Here is a 26,860-nt window from a genome sequence, read left to right as displayed (position 1 = left end):
TATTGTGTCTATGATTTGAAATCATTTGACGTTTCCATAAAACAAAAGCTATTTGGTGGATGTTTTATTATCTTGAAAGTTAGGTAATGCCTGAGATAGAGGCCTAAGATTCGACCTATCTCATGAAGAGATACTACTAAGTCTTCAGTCATATCTCGTCAAGACATATTGTCGATCAATAGCAAACCAATCCAGAACCACATATATCGCTCTTTCGTTTTGATGGGGCGAAAGAGAGAGCGATATTTTAGATCGACTGCTATTGGTCAACAATATTATGAGATATGTGGTGGCGTCAAATATACCTGCTCGTACTCCTCATTGATAACTTTTGGTTCCTCATGCCTCTGGAACCACATCATGTACTTATTATGGAAGCGCCAGCTCTGCTTTTTAAGCGCTTTCGCAGCGAGGTACTGCGCTTTAGTTCCCTCCATGTAGTAGAACACGAAGAATAGCGTCTCCGTCGACAGCCGCTGGAAGAACTCCACAGAGTCTGAGTGGGGTAACAGCACCTGTAAGGATTACAAGGATTTTTGACAATGACCCAGTTCGAAGGACTGTACTATATACGCGATCGTTGATGCATCTTAAAAGTAGTAACCTATGGTTCGGAGACTCGGCCGTTAACTATATGGCCCTCATAAGAGTCACAGTGGGCGATGCAACGAGCTATGCTCAGAGTATTTCTGCATGATCGAATCAGGAATGAGGAGATCAGCAGAAGAACTAGTCACCATAGCTCACCGAGTCGCGAAGCGAAAGTGGCAATGGGCGGGGGACATAGTTCGAAGAGCAAATGGATGGAGTCCCAAGGTGCTGATATAGCGATCCCACGCTAGAAAGCACACCAGGTCTATCCCCCCCCACCAAGTGGGCTAACATCAAGCGAGTCGCAGGAATTCATTGGATGCAGGCGGCTCAGGATCGTGATCCTGCAGTGGATGTCCATCAATTGATATGATGATGATGATTATGATGTTAAATAAAAAAAAGTTTGCACTTACCTGGTTGTAGTAGACGGGCGTCTGGCAAATGTTCCGCGGTAGGTAGACTCTCGTGCGCTCAGAGTCGGACGGGTGCGGCATGTGGTAGAACGCCGCCTCCATCATCTGGAATTGCACTTGGTGGTCCTGGAAGGCGACAGAAACATCCAGTTCAAAATACGAAATGAAAAATAAAAAAAAAATGTTGCATGTGCATGTATCACGGTCATACACACTACACATGTTTGTTGGTTTTGTTTACTTTTATTTAATAACAATTTAACCCTTGACTACATCTCACCTAATGATAAGTGAAGATGCAGTCTAAGATGGAAGCCATACTTCTAAGCCTAAGAGATACCAAGTTCATTCTACCAAGACCTCTGACATTGTACCACAGATGGTAGTAGCCACGACCTTCGGACCTTCCGCGCTAGATGGTAGTTATCCCTTTGTCAAAATATATAATCACAATCTAACGTGTCTATAGAACCAATGTTTCATTGTGTTAAAATTACACATGTGCGTATTACGATATAAATTTATAGTTTTGTGTAAATACATAAGATATATTAATTGGTGTTAAATATGTGTGAGTTTACCTCGTCTCCCTCAAAAAACGACAGTCAATTTTGTTGCACAATTTGGGTGTGATGCATGTCCATAACTAATTCCTCTATGTGATGACACAACTCACGTTGTTGAGCGGCGCGGGCCCGAGCGGCGCGACGCCCAGTAAGGGTGGGATGTGCGCCTGCGACAGCGCCGCACTGCGCCGCGCGCTGCTGCCGATGGCGCCGCCCACTGTGAGCCCCGCCTGCAGTCGCAGCACCGCGTCGTTTTTCTCCTCCTCGTCCTGAAACCAATATAATACATTTTTAATAAACTTATTAGTTGCTAGCGGACCCGGTCAAGCTTCGCTTTGACGTATGTGCATTTCCTCCCTACCCTACCACTACCCTACCCTTACTCTACCTGTACCCTACCCGCACTTTACCCATATCCTATCCCTGTCCTACCATACCCTACCTTGAAAGGCTTTGAAGGAAAGGTGAAATTTTATATAAGTCCTGTATAAAATTTTACCTCCTCTTTTAAGGGTTTGGGGCGGATTTAAAAAAAAAAATGATGTTTTCACGGATTTCTTGTTTAGTCACAAATAGTCTGCATATCAATTTTTAGCTTTCTACCATCAAAATTGTCGAATATTACTAACTTCCACCCCCCAATTTAAGTAAGGGGGTAGGGGCTATGTCACTCGCCATCCTTTCAACTATCTCCACTTGAAAAATCACGTCAATTCGTCGCTCCGTTTTGCCGTGAAAGACGGACAAACAGACACACACACACTTTCATATTTTAAATATCAGGATGGATGGATGACCTGTTAAAAACACATTCTTTCAATCATCAGACGTTTTGACGACAGACAACGTTTTCGACCTGCATGTGTTACCATGTTTTTCAGATACGATGTGACTTCGTATAGCACGTTCGCATTCAATTGATCAAGTAATCGAATATTCTGTGTACAATATTCTGGATAGTATAAGCGATGTGTTTGTTAGTCTGTGTACATTATATATATACGACCGAGTATTGAAAATTAAACTTATAGTTGTATGTAGTGTAAGGACACAGAATATATTTATTGGTGTTAAGTAAATATATTTCATGTGTGAGTTTACCTCATCCCCATCAAAAAACGATAGAAAATTTTGTTGGTATTATTGGTTGCGATGCATCTCCATATCTAATTCTCCCATGGCGTCAGCGTAGTCAGCGTCTCGCTCCGCTCCCGTGCGACAGACACGCACGTACCTGCGTGTGATGGTGGTCGAGCCCCGCCCGCTGCACGGCTTCCTGCGCCATGCTCTTGAGCGACGCCGTGACCCCGCTGGCCACGTTCGCGGCGCTGACGCTGGTCGCGCTCGCGCTCGTGTTCAGCGTGTTCAGTGTGTTCAGTGTGTTGAGGGTGTTCAGCGACGGCGTGCTCGGCGTCTCGCTTACTCTACCACTGTGGGACAGAGACAAAACATTGCTATCTGTGTATCAATTGGGCCCGAAATGTTGGGCGAGGGTTTTAGTACAGAGGGGAGCCAAGTATTATCAAGTTGGTCGATCGGCAACGCGCTTACTTGTGCGGCGCGTTAGACAGGGCTATGTTCTCGCTGACGACACACGCGTCCGTCGTGTCACTTACTTGTTGACAATGTGTTGCGGCGTGTGCGGCGCGTGCGTCGGCCCGTTCACGGTGAGCGGCGACGGCGCGTTGGACAGCGTGCTCGCGATGCTAGCTATGGTCGCGCTGACGACACTCGCGACCGTCGTCGTGTTGGCGATGCTCGGCGCAATCGTCGTCGCCGACGCACTTTTTGACGTCTGCAAATATAGGAAAAAAAACAATAATTATTACATACCGGAAGGCTACCAGGTTAAAGAAAAATCATCCAAACCAAATTTTCCATGTTTCCGGCTGGGGCAGGTGCGGCGCCAGCGCGTGCGCGCTCGATACCGGACCATTCTCACTACTTGTGCACACAACGAGATGTACTCACGGGGTTCGTGTGCAGCGCGTGCGCGGCGAGCAGCGACAGCGCCGGCTGGGACAGGTGCGGCGCCAGCGCGCGCGCTCGATACCGGACCATTCTCACTACTTGTGCACACAACGAGATGTACTCACGGGGTTCGTGTGCAGCGCGTGCGCGGCGAGCAGCGACAGCGCCGGCTGGGGCAGGTGCGGCGCCAGCGCGTGCGCGCTCGATACCGGACCATTCTCACTACTTGTGCACACAACGAGATGTACTCACGGGGTTCGTGTGCAGCGCGTGCGCGGCGAGCAGCGACAGCGCCGGCTGGGGCAGGTGCGGCGCCAGCGCGTGCGCGCTCGATACCGGACCATTCTCACTACTTGTGCACACAACGAGATGTACTCACGGGGTTCGTGTGCAGCGCGTGCGCGGCGAGCAGCGACAGCGCCGGCTGGGGCAGGTGCGGCGCCAGCGCGTGCGCGCTCGATACCGGACCATTCTCACTACTTGTGCACACAACGAGATGTACTCACGGGGTTCGTGTGCAGCGCGTGCGCGGCGAGCAGCGACAGCGCCGGCTGGGGCAGGTGCGGCGCCAGCGCGTGCGCGCTCGATACCGGACCATTCTCACTACTTGTGCACACAACGAGATGTACTCACGGGGTTCGTGTGCAGCGCGTGCGCGGCGAGCAGCGACAGCGCCGGCTGGGGCAGGTGCGGCGCCAGCGCGTGCGCGCTCGATACCGGACCATTCTCACTACTTGTGCACACAACGAGATGTACTCACGGGGTTCGTGTGCAGCGCGTGCGCGGCGAGCAGCGACAGCGCCGGCTGGGGCAGGTGCGGCGCCAGCGCGTGCGCGCTCGATACCGGACCATTCTCACTACTTGTGCACACAACGAGATGTACTCACGGGGTTCGTGTGCAGCGCGTGCGCGGCGAGCAGCGACAGCGCCGGCTGGGGCAGGTGCGGCGCCAGCGCGTGCGCGCTCGATACCGGACCATTCTCACTACTTGTGCACACAACGAGATGTACTCACGGGGTTCGTGTGCAGCGCGTGCGCGGCGAGCAGCGACAGCGCCGGCTGGGGCAGGTGCGGCGCCAGCGCGTGCGCGCTCGATACCGGACCATTCTCACTACTTGTGCACACAACGAGATGTACTCACGGGGTTCGTGTGCAGCGCGTGCGCGGCGAGCAGCGACAGCGCCGGCTGGGGCAGGTGCGGCGCCAGCGCGTGCGCGCTCGATACCGGACCATTCTCACTACTTGTGCACACAACGAGATGTACTCACGGGGTTCGTGTGCAGCGCGTGCGCGGCGAGCAGCGACAGCGCCGGCTGGGGCAGGTGCGGCGCCAGCGCGTGCGCGCTCGATACCGGACCATTCTCACTACTTGTGCACACAACGAGATGTACTCACGGGGTTCGTGTGCAGCGCGTGCGCGGCGAGCAGCGACAGCGCCGGCTGGGGCAGGTGCGGCGCCAGCGCGTGCGCGCTCGATACCGGACCATTCTCACTACTTGTGCACACAACGAGATGTACTCACGGGGTTCGTGTGCAGCGCGTGCGCGGCGAGCAGCGACAGCGCCGGCTGGGGCAGGTGCGGCGCCAGCGCGTGCGCGCTCGATACCGGACCATTCTCACTACTTGTGCACACAACGAGATGTACTCACGGGGTTCGTGTGCAGCGCGTGCGCGGCGAGCAGCGACAGCGCCGGCTGGGGCAGGTGCGGCGCCAGCGCGTGCGCGCTCGATACCGGACCATTCTCACTACTTGTGCACACAACGAGATGTACTCACGGGGTTCGTGTGCAGCGCGTGCGCGGCGAGCAGCGACAGCGCCGGCTGGGGCAGGTGCGGCGCCAGCGCGTGCGCGCTCGATACCGGACCATTCTCCACTACTTCTGTATACAACGAGATGCCGCCGTCACTCGACACGTAAATAAATAAATATATTTCAACAATTAACACATCACTATGCGGACCCAATGTAAGTTTAACAATACTAAAGCCTCGTCTTCGTCGGCGAAGACGCTGTGTAGCTTGTGTTTGTGTTTTCTGGGAAGCATTGTCGTTCGTTAAGACATTTAAAGTGAACAGTTATTCAGCCAAAGTTTTGAAGGTTGTGTAAGTTGACCTTAATTACGTGCAAAAATTAACCAAAAACACCGTTCTAAAATTTGTAAATTTATTCAAATGCATACAAACATCCACGCGTGCAGTGTATTCTTAGCACACGCGAACTGACGCGCGAATCGACGCGCGTTGGTCGCGACTCGTGTGTGACATTGACATTGCCCTGACGCAAATTATTGGTGTATCAATGACGCGAGGTCATTCGGTCATTTTTTAGAGAGAGAGAATAAATTCATACTAATATTACAAATTTGTCGATTTGTCTGTCAGTCATCTTTCACGGCTAACCCATTTAGATGAGTTTTGGTAGTGATAAATAGGACCTTGGAGTAGATTATAGACTACTTTTTTTATACCGGGTTATCTATGTTTCCTGCGAGATTTGTGAAAATCAGAATTGTACGGGAACGGAGTCGCGGGCGTCCACTAGTAAATAATATACAGAGCGATTTGCTATAAAAGGATTGATTGTACGGAAAAAAATCAATTTACATTTCTATACTTATATACTTGTACTTTTATTTTATTTTAGTTTAATCTGTTCATGATGTGATTGTCTGATAAATCCATATTTATATTTATAAACGCAAATCTGAATCAATCATTTCCCTAATTAGTATAATTAACCTATGTATTGTTCTTTTTTAACTTAATATATAAATGCGAAAGGTCATTCATAACGAAATCTCGAAAACCGCTTGATGTACAAAGCTGAAATTTGGCAGATGGGTAGTTAATAGTTAGTAGGTATCTACTAAGAACGGATTTAGCGATAGGGCCGGTCACAGGATACTTTTTGTTTGTAAGAAGGGGTGAAATACGGGTTGAAAGTTTGTATGGAAAGTCCTTAATTTTTCAAATTCCATTAGTAAAATTGTATATGTACTACCAAAAACATACTAAAAATAATGCTATTCAAGACCCCTAAAAGGTTAAAAAGGAGTTGAAGGTTTTTAAATATAAATCTGTCATGTTTTGGGTTGAGGAGGCCTTTTTCGTATATACATTCTGTTTGTCCTAGGGGACAAACAGAATGTATATACGAACTCTGAATAAAGGCTTTTATTATTATTATGTTTTGGGTTAGTGGACTATTTATTATATAAAAAACATGCGAAAATTATACATAATATATAGAGGGGGGTGTAATGGGATTGAAAGTTTACGTGTATTTAGTGTATGGAGTTTCACGCGGACGACTAATAGTATTACAAGTATTATATGTATGTAATATTTATTTTAATTGCTAACATTTGTATGTAACATATCTTCCAAGTTCTGGGTAAGAAAACACAACACACAAATCTTAAAATATACTATGAGTAATTTGTAGCACAGGACAGGTTAACGACATTAGATCTCTTTCGCCTACGTTCGTATTTATCACGTTTATCAAGACGTACCCATATTATGTATTTATTTTGAAGGTATTCATATTAGACTATCTGCGGAATACAAGAAAATTCAAAAAATATATTTCTTTATTATTGTATTTTTTATTGCTGCTTCTAAAAAAATAAAATTAAATTGCTATTTATTTTTTAAAACGATCTTTATTCAAGATGTACATTTTAAATTTTAATAAATTAAAATTTTATAAAATCACAAGTGAATTCTGAAATCACCCAGCAATAAGGCCGTTAATTATAGGGAATTTTCCTAGAGAGAAACAGTTTTATATTTGGTGATTCGATTGATTTTTAGAAAATTTAGGCAACCAAACGCTAAAACTGATAATTAATCATAACAATTAAAAATCTTCTAATAATAACAAAAGATCACTCAACACGAAATATCGAAAACCGCATCACATACAAACATGGAATTTTGCAGGGAGGTAGTTTAGTTAGTAGACGTCCGTAAAGAACGGATTTTGCGACAGATTAAAAGCAGATAAAACCGCGGGCGTCGGCTAGTATTATCAAAAGGTAAAGTTTGTGAGGTTTTAGGGGTAATCTCTGGATCTACTGATCCGATTTGGACAATTCTTTTACCAATAGTAAGCTACGTAATTTTAACTGATTTAGTGAGTGTTTTAAGCCATAATTTATCGCCATATTCTCACGGAAACGGAAACTGCGGTGAATCGGCTAGAAGTTGGTTAAAAAATCATAATCATCATTATCAATCCATATTCGGCTCACTGCAGAGCTCGAGTCTCCTCTCAGAATGAGAGGGGTTGGGCCAATAGTCCACCACGCTGGCCTAATGCGGATTGGCAGACTTCACACACGCAGAGATTGTAAGAAAATTCTCTTAAATGCAGATTTCCTTACGATGTTTTCCTTCACCGTTTGAGACATGTGACATTTAATTTCTTAAAATGCACATAACAGAAAAGTTGGAGGTGCATGCCCGGAACCCACACCCTCTGGAATAGAAGGCAGAGGCCATATCTACTGGGCTATCACGGTTCTCTTAAAAAAATACTATATTGTAATATACAGCAAGCTACCTTAACATACCCACCACAAAGAAAATATTGTACTTCTATACACATTTCAGCACATCTCCATCCATCACACAAACACACATACACACACAAACAAACAAAACAATAATATAATTACATAACCGCCATTGAACTTCACAAAGAAACTACGCATTAGTTTCCGCCGTACCGAAAATAAACCACAAAACACCATGCACCATGAATATCGATTTTACCATCGTCCATATTTTTTATCCGACATTTGCGTGAAAACGCATTCTTTTCATGTATCTATATATTTTTTTTTAAATTTATTCCAGGCACAGATTGACTCAGATAAAGTTTGACGACTGAACGAAGTGGCTGTGTCATCGGGTTGGGTTAGCGCCAATATATTATTTTGCAACGTGAAGTGTACAAATATTTTTCAATGTACAAAAATTATCTGTATTTTTATGTAACGCAAGGTTGTTTTTCGTCCGACGGCTATTGTGATGTGTTGTATAGAAGTTGGCGGTCGGCCAATGCGAGGCGATCGTAAGGCGGCGCGGCGTTCCATTCATTGTGCGATAACAGTTGTTGTGTAAACAGACGCCGCGCTGTTATCAGTGCAGCGGCAACTGACAACAAACGTTTGTTTTGCCGACCGTATCTAAGTGACGCTAATTGTGTATTGTGCGCGACTGTTGTGTGATTTGTGACTAATCGATTGTTATTTTTCATTCAATGTTACATCTTTATCGACCCATATTCGGCTCACTGCTGATCTCGAGTCTCCTCTCAGAATGAGAGGGGTTAGGCCATTAGTCCACCACGCTGGCCCAATGCGGATTGGCAGACTTCACACACACAGAAAATTCTCCAGTGTGCAGGTTTCCTCACAAGAATTTTCCTTCACCGTTTGAGACACGTGATATTTAATTTCTTAAAATTACTTTTTAGTTCGTAGTCATCATTCTTTATAGGTTTTTTTAACCGATTTAAAAAACGAGAAGTTTATCTATTATACCCATATGTGTGCAATGAAAATGGCAGTTTTTGCATTATGTTGGTTTCTACTGCATTTACATACACGCATGACAATGAGCCTTTTTCCTCTAATGGTCATAAAAAATCCGCTAGGGGCAGCACGGGGGGACATACAATTAGACATAATGACCATCATATTATAGTAAGCGGCAAATTTATAGTAAGAGTCAATTTGTACGAGTGACATTTTCAAAGGATATAATTTAAAATTAGTTACTGTTTTACTTACAACATCGATTTTGGGCAGAACGGTAAAATGGGTTGATACCGACTGCTTAGTTTATTGTTAACTGTAAAACTATTTTTAAAATTTTAGTGTAACCGACATTTGATATTGGTATAATATTTTAAAAGTAAAATAGTATTTTAAAGTAAAGAAAAAAATCATCATTATGAATTCTTATATTATGAAAGGCCTATTTTTAAAAAATGCATGTCATTTCACAACTTATTTATTTTTAATTATGTTTTGGTTTTTTAACCCCCGATGCATAAAGAGGGGTGTTATAAGTTTGACGTGTCTGTCTGTCTGTCAGTCTGTCTGTGGCACCATAGCTCCCGAACGGATGAAGCGATTTCAATTTAGTTTTTTTTATATGAAAGGTGTTTATACGACTCGAGTGGGGTCTCAAATGAAAGCACACTGAAAGAGCATATCGATGACTTGATCGAAAGTGTGATTAATGATACTCTCATGACTTCGGGCGTTTTTCAAAATTTTCAATTTAATGTTATTTTATGTATACAATGTTATTCAAAATATATTTACTTAGTTCTAAGCTTAAATTAATCAAAATAATTTGAATTATTTAAGAACATTTTTAAATTTGTTTGTTGGTAAACAATAAATAGAGTATGGCTAGAGTATAGTTTTCGAATAAACCCCCCCCCCCCCCCCAAACACACGTGCAGTATCATGGAAATTGCCTGATGATATTGACTCACCAATAGGCCTGAGTAAGTGCGGCGAGGGCGGCGCGGGCTGTTTGATGGGCGTCGACGTCCCCGACACGCCGGTGTTGTTCATACTGCGGATACAATGACAACATTTGTTTATGGGGAGCATATAGCAATATGCTGAGCTAGGACCTTTTTCTAGGTTATGCCACATATCGCAGGGTATTATTCTTAAATAATTGTGATGTGTGGCATTATGTAGTAATAAATATATTTTCTTTCTTTCTTTCATTTAATAACTTATTTATGTCTGTTTGGCTACGTTCCACTTAGCGATCAGAACATCTAAAATACTCCTGCAGCCGTTCAACAATAGGCTACTTGTCTCTTTTGTAAACAGTGTTTAAACTGAATTATGGATGTATTATAAGCTACATTTTATTTTGACCCGTCAATAATAATCAGTAAAAAATTTAATATAAATGAAAAAATATCTACGTAAAATTTTTGCCGCCGAAACACAGCACATTAGCAAGTGACGTCATTCATAGAGATAACAGCGTGATTGGCGTCTGCAGTGATGTGATTATATCACGTCACCGCAAGCGCCAATCACAAACCGATGCCTTGTAGCGAATGACGTTACAGTTTATGATTGGCGTTTGCGGTGACGTTATAAAAATTTAATTTTGTTTTATAAAAATATTATAATTATGATTATTTTCACAAATAAAAATGTGATTACAGTTCCTAGGCATCTAAACTGATCCCCAAGTGGAACGTAGCCTTAGTATTACAGCGAAACCTGTCATTTAAATTTGAAAAAAAAAAAAACAGACAGACTTCAAGCAAACTTTCACTACTCTCCATTGCACTTACACACAGCATTACTTCCACGTAATAAAATGAGCGTATCTCCTGACCTATTGATCGGCGCGTTGGCGTGCGCGTGGTTGAGGTTGAGTGTGTTGAGCGGGTTGAGGTTGAGCGGGTTGAGCGCGTTGAGCTGCGGGCCCAGCGCGATGAACGAACTGCTGACGTTGGCGGGGCTGCTGCTGACGCACGACGCACGCAGCGCCAGCGGCTTCACCGGCTGGAACAAGACCATGTGGATTAATGTTAACCATACACCTCAGACCAATTATAGAAGGACCTGTATACTCATAGTCACAAGCGAAATTGTCTGTCATTTTCAGAGTAAAACGAGCTTAGATTTGGTATATATCTTTTACTAAACTAGAAGTTGAACTGGGTCCTAACTGAAAATCAGTGCTGCATACTTTTTTTTGGATAGGAAGTATGTAGCAAAATGCTGAGTTAGGGCCTTTTTCTAGATTGTGCCACATATTGCAGGGCGTTCTTCTTTTTTTGTTTTAGCTATAAACTATATATTTAAAATTTATTATTGTAATGTGTGGCACTGCCTAAAAATAAAGATATTTCTTTCTTTCTTTCTTTCAAGTTATTGCCCGTTTTTTGCACCATTCAACTACACAAAAACATTTTTACGGAGGTCTTATTTAACATCGATTCTATTGAGACTGTTTTTATAATCGCATTAGATCGTTGATCATATACTTTGACAGAAAAGTAACGTCTAGCGAGGCAGGTCCTATACAATAATAATTGGTCTGAGCCTTAATACACTCAGGCCAAAACACCCTTCCCGAACGGCCCTCTAAGCCGAGGTCTGAGTGATACAGGAGACGCCCTTAGAGAGTCGTTCCATCTACTCTGCTTTTGCCTTCGGACACCATCAGGCGATGCTTCTGCGCTCGCCCAAACCCCCCGGTGACGCCGCTGAGGTCCCATAAGGAACCAAAGCACTTGCACAATCAGAATAAAAACAAGGCTCCATGTTAGCCCTGGCCTTCATAAAGAGGTTCGCTCAGTGAGCGATGGAACAAGCTATGTTGACAGCAGAGATAGAGCGCACAGACCGCGACGGTGTCGTGGCCGCTCCAAATACAAAATCCAAAAACGAATACATTCTCGAACCAGACAAGCGTCGCATTAGTAATTTTCAAGTGATGATGCAATCTAAGACGGAAGCGGGCTAACTTGTTAGGAGGAGGATGAAAATCCACACTCCTTTCGGTTTCTACACGGCATCGGACCAGAACGCTAAATCGCTTGGCGGTACGTCTATGCCGGTAGGGTGGTAATTAGCCACGGCCGAAGTATCCAACCAGCCTGACCTGGACCAATTAAGGAAACCTCAATCGGCCGAGCCCAGATCGAATCCAGAACCGCCAATCCACCGCGCATACCACTGCGCCACGGAGGCCGTCAAAAAATCTGTTAATGATAACTTACTTTCGCCAGAATGATGTCGTCTTTTTTCTTCTTGTCCAGTTCTATGGAGTCTGACGTGTGATTGTGGACGTCTAACGTTGGGGAGGGGATTGGACTTGTTCCTGGAAAATTACAAATAAACATTGGATAGAAGCAGGCGTTACTTTGCGGAAGTTCATCATGATGATCATACTACGCGAAGATCACTGACAATCTGTCAGGGTGTGAGTTACAAGCATGTTGCTATGATAAAAATTCTTAATTAATGTTGCCAGTAAATAAAAAAAAATACATTTTATTTAATCAATGTAAAAAAATGTGGGTTCCAAAAATTTTTTTATTTTGAGTTGTAAGCCCTATATTTTATGTTCTTTTAATATAAAAATAATTTGTTCAGCTTAGTTGACACTCGGAATAAAGGTCCAGCCTTGGATAAAGTCAACAAGTCAACTGCCTTTATCTATTTGACTCGAATGTAACCCACCTGAGAGCAAACTTGTCGGTGAGACAGGTGAGTCGTTGCTGTTGCTGTCGGTGGTGGCCGAGGACGGCAGCCCCACCCCGCTGAGTTCGATCTCGTCCAGTCCGTTGATGTCTTCATAGATATACTCGTTCTCCTCATAGCCCGGCTCTAATGAAGACACTATGTAGTATTCTACGTCCTCTTTTATTCTTTTTATCTGGAATTTTAGTGTAAATTCTTTTACAAAGATTGACCAAACATCACCGCAAAGAAACAGACATCAGTGTATAATCTTTTTTTTAATTTTATAAAACAACTGCAACAATCTAATATTGGGATATATTTAGCAAAATTTTCACAAAAAATTGTTTCATTAATTTTAATTATTAGTATTGTTAGTATTTTATTAGTGAAATAAGTAAACAGTTCTCGTTTATCAATTTCATTCTTTCTGGAGCTTGCTGGTTGTCACACTGCTTTGTCTATGAAGTCATAGTAAATCCAACATGGTAACTAACAGACAGAAACGACAAATACTTTCAAGCTTGCCAACGCCAATCGACAACCTTAACAGTGAATATAAATGAAGACAAAACATTTGAAAACAGTACATATTTGAACGATTGTTTCAAAAAGATTAGGCCGACCTAAAACTGGGTAATTGTTTTTTTTTATTGTATCGTCCATATAACTAAAAACATAATTACAGTCACACACACATACACACTCGCACCAACACACACCCAATCACATTGTGTAGGGAACAACATCAAAATGTAATCCAGAGGTATACAACATATATACATCAAAAACACAAATTTTACACAAGAAACAAAAAAACATTTAGAGTGCAACATTGAATATTCATGGATTAAGCTTTATATATGTACCATTGAACACATAATACATATTATATACAGAGTCAGTTTATTAGAAAAATAAAGAGAAGATTAACAATGTTTTTTTGGAAAAAACAGACAGGATTTGAACTTAAAGTATCTTTTTTAATTCAGTTAACCACATAAGTATAACATTATCATATTGACAATTATTCTTATGATGTGGAGGTTGAGAGTATTTTGTCAGATTTGTCAAGTTTTAGAGAGAATTAATTTTGTTAATTGTATTGTCATCATCATCATGATTTTTTTTTATTTATTTATATTTATTTATTAATATTAGTCAGAGAAACAGTAAATTGGAAGGTTATATTAATATTTTATAAGCACTTGTTTATTGTAATAAAGAAAGGCTTTGTAAAAAAAATTAATTATCACTGCATAATTACACTCGAAAGCCATGTTATGTATATAGTTTATTGAAATTAGTTCCTGTTTGTGGAGTATTGTTTTGGTTTGTGTTATACATTTAAAAATCTTAATTATCCTCTTAAGCCAATGTGTTGTTTTAGAATTAAACATAACTCAAAGAAACAAAAGAAAAAATAGAAGTAGATATGCATAGGAAATAACACTTCCGAAAATTTCAGCAAAGTCAGCTAGCTAGTCACAAAAGGATTGTCAGGTTAGGTTTATGGACTATATTGAAGCCGGGAGTGGGTCGCTAACGTATAAATCAGAGGTTACAATACGGTACACCAGCATGCTTACATACCAACGGCACAATGCCAACGGCAGAGGTAACTGCAGCCATCGACCAGGTGCGGTGGCGGGCGCGCGACGGTGACTTGTCGACGGCTGCAGTTGGCCCTGACGTCGGCGAGGTGCCGTTCGTCTGTAAGCATGCTTAATCGTCACTTATTTAACCAAACAACATTAGCCATGTGTTAAACAGTGGCGGCGTTAGGCGTCAGCGACGACGGTGTCCGCCGACGGCCTCGCGCCTAAGGGCAAAAATTTATTACTTTAATTCAATACTTCAATTGTTTGTCATTGACAGTCGCACAGTCGTCATTCAAAACTATGAAAGTAAAATACAATATTTTAATTAAAACTGTCCGCCTCTAAGAGCCAGCGCATTTGTTGTACCATTGGTAATTTTACAGCATCGCAAAAGACGCGGTAATAAAAAATGTAAAGTGGCGCAGACTCTTTATGCCTCTGTGTTGGCTCTAAATTATCTAAATCTATTAAATTCAAGTTTCTTAACGAAATATTCATTTATTATTATTTGATTAGCCGTTTATTTCTCATAATTTTTGACTGAGAAATTAAGTGTCTCACAAAGGTGATATCGATGTCGTACACATGCAGTGCGCCGCCACTAGTTTTAAACGTGACTAATATCTCCCTTTCCCAAAAACTAAGCGAGTTACTGGGTAGGTCCGTTCAATATAACGGATCAAACCCTAGAACTCTTGGGTCCATCCTCTGGCCTGTAGTGCAAAAAAGGCTATTACTAATCATTTATACATTATTTCCAATTGTTTTAATTAATGTTTTTTTTAATATTAACTACATTCCTACATTTATACAAAATTATCTGAGGAACTAAAATAATTTTCTACAAATTCTATGATGGTTGTGCTCTATGAAATTATTTTGTAAGATTTGTCAAGTATTGGCAAATTTTGTATTATAATTAATATTTATTGTACATAACGAACTTTATTAATTTCATATTATACTTTTTCTCTTCATTGCAGATTCTGTTAGTATTTTAGTAATAGGTCAATTTGGAATTTTTTTGATTTATATAAGTGTATCTGAGAACAGGTCTAATAACACCAGATCAAATAACAAAGAACCACTTTCATAAATCAGTTATAGTAAATATTAATCTATGCCTTGATTGATTGGATTATAACACTCAAGCCTGAACTATCTACCTGTTGGCACTATAAACCTGTTTATATTACATGTATGTAATGCTCTACAAAACTCTACCACACAAAACCAAAATAATTATATAGGTACTCCCTCAGGCTTGTTATAGACCCTATTAATTTTAATTTTGCAAGTTTTTTTTTTCATTTTTTTATTCTTTACAAGTTAGCCCTTGACTACAATCTCACCTGATGGTAAGTGAAGATGCAGTCCAAGATGGAAGCAGGCTAACTTGTTAGGACGAGGATGAAAGTCCACACCCCTTTTGGTTTCTACACGACATCACACTGGAACGCTAAATCGCTTTGCAGTATGTTTAGTGTGCAAGCAACCATTTGTTATTTATAGTATTCTTTGTCATGTCAATTTATTTGTTTATATTTACAAAGCAAATCAGAAGCAAGGCAGGTCCCCTTCCATGTTTCCAAACAATTTTTGCTTTGTTTTTTTTAAATCCTATCAAAAGTTCTTCACTTTAATTTAGAGACATATTTTATTGAGAAGAACAAATGTTAGCCAGCACATACAAATTATATATTTATAATGATTATTATCGTGTTATTTCAACAACGTTCCGAACAATTACTATTATTATAGTATAAGAGCTCACCTGTTCAACTTCCACAGACATGTTGTCGAGCATCCTGAGTAGTGTTTCGAGTTTCTTTATGTGAAACCTGTGCCTCTCCAGCTTTAGCTTGAGCTCCTCCATCCGGTCCTGCTTCTCTTTGTCCAGCCGTTTTTTCTTACCAACTAACAGTGACTCCACTTCCGACTCAAAAAGATCAATCTGGAAGTATGCAAATGAATAATAAGTTGATATGGTCATTATCATTGATGGGTTCCGTGGCGCAGTGGTGAGCGGTGGGATTTACAAGGTTCGATCTGTCTGGGAGAGAGAGACGCTTTAGCGAAAGTCGCCTTTGCACATTAAAGAGAGGTCACAGGTAAAAATTGTTGACCATACGGCCTGATAATTATGACATTTATTGAAGACTTATAGTTTGTTCGATCAAACTTTTCGAGCAAGATGAGTGATAAAAAAAAATATTGTTTCCTTCAAGAAACATACTTTTTAGTAAAAGTATGTTTCTTGAATTATTTAATCAGATACAATTTATACATCATATTATCATCTCCAAATAGATATTTTTATACAGGGATATACCAGGGTTCCTGGGGCCGACGTTGTATTGGCCAGTGGGCATTCTCCTTTATCTATCCGTGACAGTAACCGATGAACTATGAGTGAGTGAGTAGTAGTGAGTGAGAGAGTAGCAGTGAGTGAGAGAGTAGCAGTGAGTGAGTAAGTAGCAATGAGTGAGCGAGTGACTGTGAGCGAGTAACAGTGAGTAAGTAAAAGTGAGCGAGTGATAGTTAGCGAGTAACAGAGAGCGAATGACCGTGAGCGAGTAACAGTAAATGAGCACCGTACCTGTAAGTTAAGCGCGTCGATGGACGTGATGAGCCATGAGCTCATCTCCTCCCGCTCCTTCTGCGCCGGGTCCAGCTTCTGCGCCGCGCCCAGCCCCTCCTTGGAGTACGCCTTGGTTTTTGTTTCGCGTTCTACCACCTTGAACCTCTCCATTTGCTGGAAAAAACGAAACAAATATTTTAAAATTTCATTTGTCATCAATTTTCGATATGTATTTATCGGGGTATGCCTGACACTTTCGTCCCAACGCAAATTAAAGAGAACACAGCATCATGCATTGTATTAAAAACGACCGCTCTGCTAAGAGTAAATGGCTAGAATACTGAAAATTGGTAGAGAGGTAGCTTACAACCAGGAGACGGACGTAGGACACTTAGGGTAGGGGTAGGGGTAGGGTTTCACGCGGACGAAGTCGCGGGCGTCCGCTAGTATACTAATAATGATGATCACTACCACCAAAAGTTATAAATTTGTATGAAAAACTAATTTTTGATGAAAAATTGACAACAACAATATTACAGAATGGGTTTTGTTAACAAGATAAACAAACCCTTAAAAGACCCTCATTTTACCCTCATAAGAAAACCGTTTATAACGTGACATGTTTACATTAAAAACAATAACAAAATTGGCTTTGATAACGAAATAAATAGCCGAAACGATAACAACGCCATTTTAAAAATACAACCACAGAACAGAGGCAGCGTATTTTAAAACGCAATTCAGAATTATAAATAGTTAATTACAACTTACGTACTATAATTAAGTGTGTATGCAAAATTAAGTAGATAGGAAATCTAAATTACTAAAATCTTGCATAACTGAACAACTGCGCTCATTTAAATAAAACACTACAATGTGATCGCAGTTATTCGTCCTTTTTACCTGAATACGGTGAAGCCGAAATGGGTAATTATTATTATTTTTTTTAAATAATAATATGACCTATATTCCCATTCAACTCCAACTAGTCGGGAGGGACTGTGTCAGGAGTGGGTACGACAATAGACAAACGGGGCAGGAATCGAACCACCACCCCTCGGTGATGAGTTCGATCGCTCTTACTTGTCTGTGTCTTTAGTCTGTGTCTTTGTATACCTATTTTTGAACGCGTCTAACAGTGGAATTCATAATCGTTGCAGGGGCACCCCCAGGGGACCATTCACCCGCTGAGTGTCGAATTCTCAACCGCATACTTAAAATTCGTCACTCAGCGGATGAACGATCCCCTGGGGGCGCCCCCTCAACATTTACGATTTCCACTGTAAGATGATGATCTTGATAAATGGCAATCGATATGTTACTAAGCCCTGGGTTATATATGAACTTTTTTTAATACAAACAAAATATACCAGAAAATTAAAACATTTGCTTTTGGCATCAGCCTAAGATTGACTACAACTAAGCCATACTCAATGTGCACTGTTTACCAACAAAGAAGTTTTAAAAAACGGCCAAGTGCGTGTGGCCACGCGCAGTATAGTGTTCCGTATATTAAATGAGCAGTTTAATCCACTATGTAATATAATGTGGGTACCCTTGTCCTATACCAGCTGGCCTATTCACTATTTTGGTAATTATTATCAACCTATCAAACATCAAATCAATTGACAAAATGTTATTTACCTACTGTGAATATCCACCAGTAAGCACCGGATGACATTTCTTACATAGAATCTCAATTTCGTGTATGTAAACTAGCATACATTAAAGATAGTGAATATGCCTGCAGTTCTATATTAGTACAGGGCTCTTCAACCCTAAATGACCCTCATTATGCCTAAAAATATACAGGCAACCTTTAACCCTTTAACCCTTTGCACCAGAACACCTTTGATGCTTGGCGGCAGAAATTAATATGATCGTGATACTTCCCACGAAAAGCTCAGGCACAGATAGCTCTACCACTTACTCTTGTTAAATATAAAATCATTTACTTTATCACATGGTTCCTTAACTGACCAAAACAACAAAACAAACTCAAGGACACGGCGAACATAACCTCAATGAAATATTATAACCAGTTGTATAACCTGGCAGCATGCCAATCGTTGAGTGCAATATGCATTTTTAAAATTATCAATTTCGAAATAAACTTTGTAAGCGTTATCTATAATACAATCGAGTGCGATAAGATAAGAGAGATTTCTAACAGATTAATTAGACTAAGGGTAATAGCTCATTGAACCCACCAGACCAAGAACCCGCCTCGCCTCGGGCGATTAGTATTCTTTGTATGGAGTACTATGGGCAATTGGGCATTAGCTTACAACATCAACGAGTGGTCTACTCGAACGCGGGCTGACCACGGTGAGTGGGCCAGTCTGTGACCACAGTTCCTTTCACGTTTGTCTTGCTTTGCCTACGCGCAGAACTTGTTTACGAGTAGTTTACCCTAAGGTACGATGCATCAGCGACGATTACTAGTTAACAACGGGGCATCCATTTGTGAGCCACCTGACGTTCTCGGTTGATACGCGGCATTCCACTGTGGACCAATAGAGGACACCGAGCGACGAGGTGGAGTGATCACGCGGCGGGTGGGTCCAATAAGCTATGACCTTAAGTATATACAAATACGAAGCCAACAGGTGTAAAACGTAGTACCACACAAACTGGAGTTAAACATCTAATAATTGTATTGGAAGGTCTAGTGACTCTATAATAAAAATGACACTACAGGTCTCCTCTCCCTCCTATAAGTAGGATTTAAGCCCACCAAATTATTTACTGTTAGAATAGACACTTATAATAAATTTTGATTTAATTAAAATTGTTATTGACTTGCATTTAATAGCCCTTTTTATATGAATAATGAGATTATTTTATGATTACAAAAATAATTAATTGTCAATAGCATTATAAACCTGACCTTTTAGTTGCATGCTGTTAGGCTTAGTACGCACTGCTATTAGACGCGAGCGGTTGAGGAATAGATGAAAACGTAACCGCATACCACCACGCATTCTGTAGTTGGCGTATTTACCAACTTTATTGCAGTACGAGCATGGATTTCTGGCCTGGCGAATAGCGTGGTTTGTGACGTTGCAAGTTTCAGATTAATAACATGAATTTAAAAATTTTGAACTACCCCCGAATGTCATGAAACTATTAATTACACTCTTGATCAAGTCATCAATATCCTTTTTAGTGCACTTTCATGAGACCCCACTCCAGTATATTTACAGACATTCAGTTATTTTTCCCCACTTTCAACCCCCACAACTTTACAACTTTTAAACAGCCTAACCGATTTTCATCAAACATGCCTAAGAACACTCGCACTTAATTCACCTTTACAACAAAACTATGTATATTAAAATCACTTCACCCTATGAAGGGTGGTGGATTCGGGAGCATGGTTTCACAGACAGGCTGACAGACACGTCAAACACCTCTTTTTTTTGCGTCGGGGGTAAAATTGAAAACGTAAACAACGTCCTAGCTACTGGATAACAGAACAATGACATTGAAAGGTCAGTTTCTCAAAAACGACAGCATGCCGATAAGTTTTCAATAACTAAACAATTTCGATTGGCATCGTTGATGCATGCTGTGTAACCTTAGCAAAGCAAATGATGACTCTCCTCTGCAGAACATACATAAAACTGGTATACCGCCTAACATGAGCCATTATACTATTAGGTACTATGAAAAACAAAAAAAAATCGCACTTTTACAAACTGCGATAAAAACGTAAAAAGTTAGCTTTTTAGAATCAGCCACTTAAAAAAGTCGATAATGCGTAAACGTAATATGATAATTTCTGCGTTTTCAGACGACGGGCGTACAATTAAACGCGTGCGTTAAATCACAGTGCGAGCTAGGCCTTAGAATGTACTGAAAAATTGTATTAAATATTGCCACTTTTGCATTAAAAAGAATTTATAATTGTATAGTGTTTGTTGTAATGGGAAAAATAATAATTATAATCGGCTCATTGGTCCCATGGTTAACTAGTTTACGGACAACAAGGAGACAATTAATATAGAACAAATAAGAATTGAATAGAAATAATTAACACATAACTACAAGTTACTATAGGTTTTTTTTTTCAAGATAAATATCAATAGCAGGCAAGAGTTGGGAAGTCTGTGGTGTTTACACACTTCCGTGCATAGAGCATGTTAATTCAATGGTCTCCTGCACATAATCTCTTTCCAGTCTTAGACTTGTGAGGAAATAGTGAGTGCACTCTATCTGCTGTGTAAAGAGCTAGTCTCACCATTGAGATTGACCACAGTGGCAAAATTCGGTCAGGACAAGGTTTAGGGTGTTGGTAAGAGAGATTTGGAATGATCTATATCCATACTTAATATTACAAATTGGAAAGTGAGTTTGTTATGCTTTGCCGGCTAAACCATTACGCCAACTACCAACAATCACCGATTGAAAGCAACTACCAACAATCACCGATTGAAAGCTACATTCTCAGCGAGTATCAGTCTATATTTTATCCCACGAGAACGGGAATTACGTGGGTGCGACCGCTAGTTTAGAAATAAAAATGAAAACACATAAAACAAAACATTCTAACGAAAATTATGACCACATCCATTGATAAAGTTCAAATCAAATAGACAATGTATTTAAATAATATTAATAAAATTTAAAGCGTCAATAGCTCAACAATTAAGGAGTCTGATTCAACGCCGAGAGGTTGGTTTAGTTCAATCCTCTCCTATTGGACTATTAATAGGAATTAATGGGCACTGTTTCTCATACCTATTTATTAAAAAATGTGGTCATATTTTCCAAATTTTCAACACAAAAGGTATACCAACTCTGAAGTTGAACAATAAGAAGCCACAGTAAATCCAGTTACTGGGCTGGTCTGTTATCGCACGCACGTGAGTCTTTGTTTACTTACAGAGAAATGGGCGAATTTTTTTGTATATTTAGCAGTAATACAGCTTTTTACCCAACTGTGTCAGAAGGAGGGTAATGCTTTTCGAGCGTATGTATGTGTGTATATGTGAATGTGTGTGTATTTGGCATAACCTACAGCCCAAACGGCTGGATAGATTTTGGCATATGAGGTGTCATTAAGTTTGTCAAAATGACATAGGCTATGTAAATTTTCAAAATAACGCCCTTATATGAAAAAAGATGGAGGGTGGGTTTGATTTTTTCTTACCATAACAATAAGGGTATCAAATTAAAGATCGTAAAAAGACCATTACAAAAGTATATATCATATCACATATATGTTACTGTTTTAACACAAATTGTCAAAAAACATACCAATTATATTGGGACCATCGAAGTAAGATTTTCTAGCAAGAATGTAATTCAAGTCAGAAATTATATTGCCTGTGCTTAAGTGTGTCTAATTGCAGTTTTTTGCACAGTTGCCCATTTTATTGCACAGTTTAATGCTATGCCATGGTAACATATAACATAAGATATAGGGACCTCAGAGATATACAATTATGTTTCAATATTACTATGGCTGGTATGTAGTTATTTGTGTTTGTAAGGGTTGTACAATTTTTTCAAGGTATTCTTAAAATATGCTTCTACTCTGTTTGATGGGACTGGGCTAAACCTAGTCAAATTGGACTCCAATCCAATATGAGTCTAACTAGGCTAAACCTAGTTAAGGTTTAGCCAGCGCCGGATTTGCCAGAGGGCGGTAGGTAGCATTTGCTACAGGCCCGAACCCAAGGAGGGCCCCACACTTAAGAAAACAAAGACAAATGCGAGCTCAACTTGTGTGAAAGGGGTTCCAAACAATGTTAAGTTACCATGTTCTTTGGAAGAAAGTTATTTTCTTGAATAACTTGGACATGTCTCCAATAAAGATAAAGATTTAGAGAAAATTGACCATGAAGCGAGAGACATAACAAATTAGTATTTGTTTTTATTCTAACCTTAAAGGGCCCCCTGTTTAAATTTGCTACAGGCCCCACGCCATCTTAATCCGGCACTGGGTATAGCCCAAACCCATAATTTTATCTAGTAATAACAGACTTTTTTATAATTGAGAATTTTAATTGTTAATAAATAACAAAATTGTAGTGTTAGTGATATAAAACATTCTGGTTTCTCCCAGATTTAACAATTAATTATGTTTTGTAACAATGAGTAAATCATGCTCATATTAACCTTCATCCCTTTTGCATTTTACTGTTATAAAGTATCAATTTATTACTTTATAAAATTAATATCTAGCCTACTTATGTGACTAATTAGTAATGTATCTTTAATAGCATTCGATAACTAAATCTTAGTCTATAACTAGCTATTTTTGTATGATTTATTCTTCACTACAAATGTAAGTATGTGTATGTAAGTATATGAGACAAATATCTTAGCATTCCATGGATTCACCGTGCAGGTGCCGGGTCCATTGCGTGGTAGAGAGAAAAACTCTAATCAGAGTCCTGGACTTGTGACTAAAGGTTGTAGGGTTAAGGAATTCATTGACAATTGTTTAACACACCCCTCCTCCTCGTGTTGTTCTCGCTGCCTAGCCAAATTTGCTCATTATAATTATTATTAGGTGTGAAATGACTAACGACTTATACCCTCATCGGTAATTTGTTTATTGGTAAACAGTGCAGATTGAGTATGGCTTTAGTATATTTTGATTACCGAGTTGCTAATTTGAATCTAAATGCAATAAAAGGGATTTCTCTGTAATAAAAATTAGGAGAATCGGAGATCATAGATTTTGAGGATGATATGAATTTTATATTTTTATAATCTTCTCAGGACCTCATTATGGAGACTTAACCACCAGTTGCTTAGGCACTCAATCCATCACAATGGGAAAGATGATTTTTTTTTTGAAACATAAAGAGGTTTTGTGTTATATTTTGTAGTTGTTAAATGAAATTGAAAAATAAAGTGTAACTAACTTCACATCACAATAGAAGAAATGTAGAATCATTTATTTATTTATAGAAGTGAATAGAAAGAGGTTGGCTTATGTTGAACTGAACAATTCTACAATTTTCAACACTGCATCACAACTGGTGGTTAGAAACGCAACAAAAACATTTTCATGTTTTGGATAAAGTTCAAGTTTCTTATTGTTTACTAAATAATGAAATGGGAAACACTCACCGTTTCTATTAGTTTCCTATATTCTAAAAGTGTACTCTTATCTTTAATTTCGCCAGATGCGATCCACGACTTAATTTGATCTCGTAGCCTCTGAAGCTTTTTAATCTCCTTCTTGAGATCCGCCTCATACTTCTCTTTCTGATTACTGTTCGTCGCATTATGTACCTTCTGCCAGATGTCTTCGAACGTCTCCACCCCCTCTGTTACTTTTTTTAAACACCTGTCTATCTCACCTGCAAGAAACATATTCACTGAACAAATGTACTCAAAAAACCTGTTTCACTTGCATTGTTTTCGACCGAACGCGTAATTATGTGCACTAAACACGGTTTATGCGAGTTATTATACATATTCAAGCGTTGTTCGCCTTAGAAATTAATGAAATATCACGTTATAAAAACCGTGAAACAAGACCTGCTAATGAAAGCACGTAGCGAGCTGTCGCACTGTATAAACGCAAGAACACCGTCCACTGTCCAATAACATTGAAGTATAATCGACACTATCAGCTCGCCAGCAGTGCAGGCCCAGTAGCCGAGGTCTTAGCGTACGGACAATAGAACTTGAGAACACGTATCTACATAGGTTGGGGTCAATCAATCTCTAACCTGATAACATTGTCAATTACCTTGTAATTTTCTTGTCGCAGCCATAGCTATTTACACATGTGGACGAACGTTCCGTACATATCCTAAACATACAAACTATTTACAGAGAAATGCACAAAAATTATTGATAAACAGACAAACTACACATCTGAAGCTTTGTTCGAATCCAAGATGGCTACCGTACACCGCTCGAACTGTTAGTGACTGAACGCATCCAGGCTGACCCTTACAGAATTAATCTGCCTCGCGCCTGAAATAGTAATTAGCGCGAAGCTTTCATAAATAATAATGGATAAGTTGTCACCAAAACAACAAACTTCAACTTTTCCACAATATGATTTTTAGGTACGTCGCGTAAACCATCAGTCAAATGCGCAGGCGCAAAATAATAGAGCAAAGCATAGACAAAAAATATACAAGACGACAAGACATATTGTTATGCTTTAGTTATAAGTCTGTAGTTTTCTGTAATCTATGCAATATATTTTATTTTTCAAAGCTTTGTACTACTGTAATAGCTCTAATATCCTACATCGTAGAAAACATATTAATTGACCTTGAATTTTTAAAATATATAATTAATGTATTTGGTATATATGTATGGTATCTGGTAATTTAGCTGTGTACAAACATAGTTCTCTAAAATTGTAGTAGATGGCAGTGTCATGACACATTCTTTTGCCTCCTGTTAATTTAAGCTGTGGTACAAACATAATTCTCTAAAATGATAGTAGATGGCAGTGTCATGACACATTCATCATGCATTCATCCTTCATTCATCGCATGAATTCACTTCGTCGAGTACGAACGATTTTTGGGCGGTAAATCCAAAAATTGTTCGTACTCGACTAAAATACTAAAGTAGTCTAGATACCTTGTATTTGGGCTTGATTAATTTGTATTAATGAGATCTTTTCATCTAGATGAGTAGTGAGTCGTGACTGTCATTAAGGGTGAAGACAAAGTACACTTAAGGGAGCTCTTCAACGGCTTAGGCTACCTTATCATAAGTAGAGTTCTTTTCATAAAAGAATTCGCGTGACTAAAACCTGAAATAGAACCTGAACAGCGATAGACATTACACAAATGACAATAAGACCGCCATTACCAATTAACATTAAAAGCGCGCAGCGCGTCGGTACGATATGGTTAAAATTCGAAGCGCAAACGAGACGCCGAATTGTGACTTTCACGTGAGTGAAAAGCACGGAGCGATTGACGCGCGACGCAAATTTTATGACGTGACCGCCAAAACCATTATTACCTAATTGCAAGTAAATTAAACAACATAACGAAAAACAAAATGGCCATGTTCAAGATATATACCAAATTTTCTATACACAACAAAAATTTAAGAAAATAAGTTTGCTTTTCCTGAGATTGAAAGCAAAATGTGAGCAAAACATATATTTTTCAAAAAAATAAACTATCGAGAAAAGTTTTACAAATTGTGTATTTTGTATAGTCATAACGAAGCTAACACTTTGAAATATCATTTACCCAAATATCAGGCTCCTAACTTTTCCAGAATCTGAGATCCAGAACCATTTGTAACCACCAAATTACATATTGCACACTCTTAAGCGCCAGTATTATGTCTACTGTTGCACTGCCACTTCTTGCTAGATTCCGTGTAGACATTAACGCCGCTTCTGGGGAACATTTTTTCATGAAAAGGATTTTATCTAGAACCCTAAGGTACACTCACTACCAACTCAACAATGTTTTATTTTCTCATGATTTCTGTGAACATAGATAGGCGCGAATAGACGTAAATAAATTCAAAAAGCCAATTCTAAATACCTATAAAATATTAGCAAAATAAAGATTGTGAAAATACAATAATTAATTATTATTAGAAAATAAGAGGATCAGACCAATATGGTAAAGACGAAAATCATGCATGACGTTGCATGACGTAGATCGATGCATGACGTATTATTACGCTTTTCTTTCATGAAAATCTATTATTTTTACTGCATTCTATTTCCTTCGGCCTATTACAATAAAATAGATAATTTACTACCTATCGCTGATAAAAATCGTTTTTTATGGGTTCCTTTTTAGAGTTCATCTACTTACACTTGTAGACACACTATTCGACCTTATCGCTTTATAAATAAGGGCTAGAATGTTTTAAAAGGTTAACAATATTTTTAGCTCTCGGATACTTATCTAGTCGTAAAATT

General features: G+C 39.8%; 1 protein-coding gene across 1 annotated transcript in view; it reads right to left on the bottom strand.

Moving 5' to 3' along the window:
* Positions 1-25,064, bottom strand: part of LOC112057863 (CCR4-NOT transcription complex subunit 3) — a 31,349-nt gene extending 6,285 nt beyond the window's left edge. Inside the window, exons 1-21 of the mRNA XM_052885525.1 lie at positions 24,692-25,064; positions 24,064-24,296; positions 16,993-17,148; positions 16,168-16,347; positions 14,386-14,505; positions 12,793-12,988; positions 12,330-12,430; positions 10,937-11,106; positions 10,062-10,144; positions 5,292-5,424; positions 5,038-5,163; positions 4,657-4,782; positions 4,403-4,528; positions 4,149-4,274; positions 3,920-4,020; positions 3,670-3,791; positions 3,190-3,368; positions 2,808-3,003; positions 1,684-1,842; positions 1,008-1,133; positions 306-515 (exon numbers count right to left, since the gene is read on the bottom strand). Coding sequence (XP_052741485.1) covers positions 306-515; positions 1,008-1,133; positions 1,684-1,842; positions 2,808-3,003; positions 3,190-3,368; positions 3,670-3,791; positions 3,920-4,020; positions 4,149-4,274; positions 4,403-4,528; positions 4,657-4,782; positions 5,038-5,163; positions 5,292-5,424; positions 10,062-10,144; positions 10,937-11,106; positions 12,330-12,430; positions 12,793-12,988; positions 14,386-14,505; positions 16,168-16,347; positions 16,993-17,148; positions 24,064-24,296; positions 24,692-24,716 — 2,994 coding nt within the window. The 5' untranslated portion in view covers positions 24,717-25,064. The remainder of the gene's footprint in view (positions 1-305; positions 516-1,007; positions 1,134-1,683; positions 1,843-2,807; positions 3,004-3,189; positions 3,369-3,669; positions 3,792-3,919; positions 4,021-4,148; positions 4,275-4,402; positions 4,529-4,656; positions 4,783-5,037; positions 5,164-5,291; positions 5,425-10,061; positions 10,145-10,936; positions 11,107-12,329; positions 12,431-12,792; positions 12,989-14,385; positions 14,506-16,167; positions 16,348-16,992; positions 17,149-24,063; positions 24,297-24,691) is intronic.
* Between the last annotated feature and the right edge of the window lie 1,796 nt (positions 25,065-26,860).

The sequence above is a fragment of the Bicyclus anynana genome, chromosome 14 (assembly GCF_947172395.1).
Source record: "Bicyclus anynana chromosome 14, ilBicAnyn1.1, whole genome shotgun sequence".
In the NCBI taxonomy this organism is placed as follows: Eukaryota; Metazoa; Arthropoda; class Insecta; order Lepidoptera; family Nymphalidae; genus Bicyclus; species Bicyclus anynana.
Note: the sequence above shows the minus strand (reverse complement) of the source record. Positions and strands in the feature narration are given on the sequence as shown.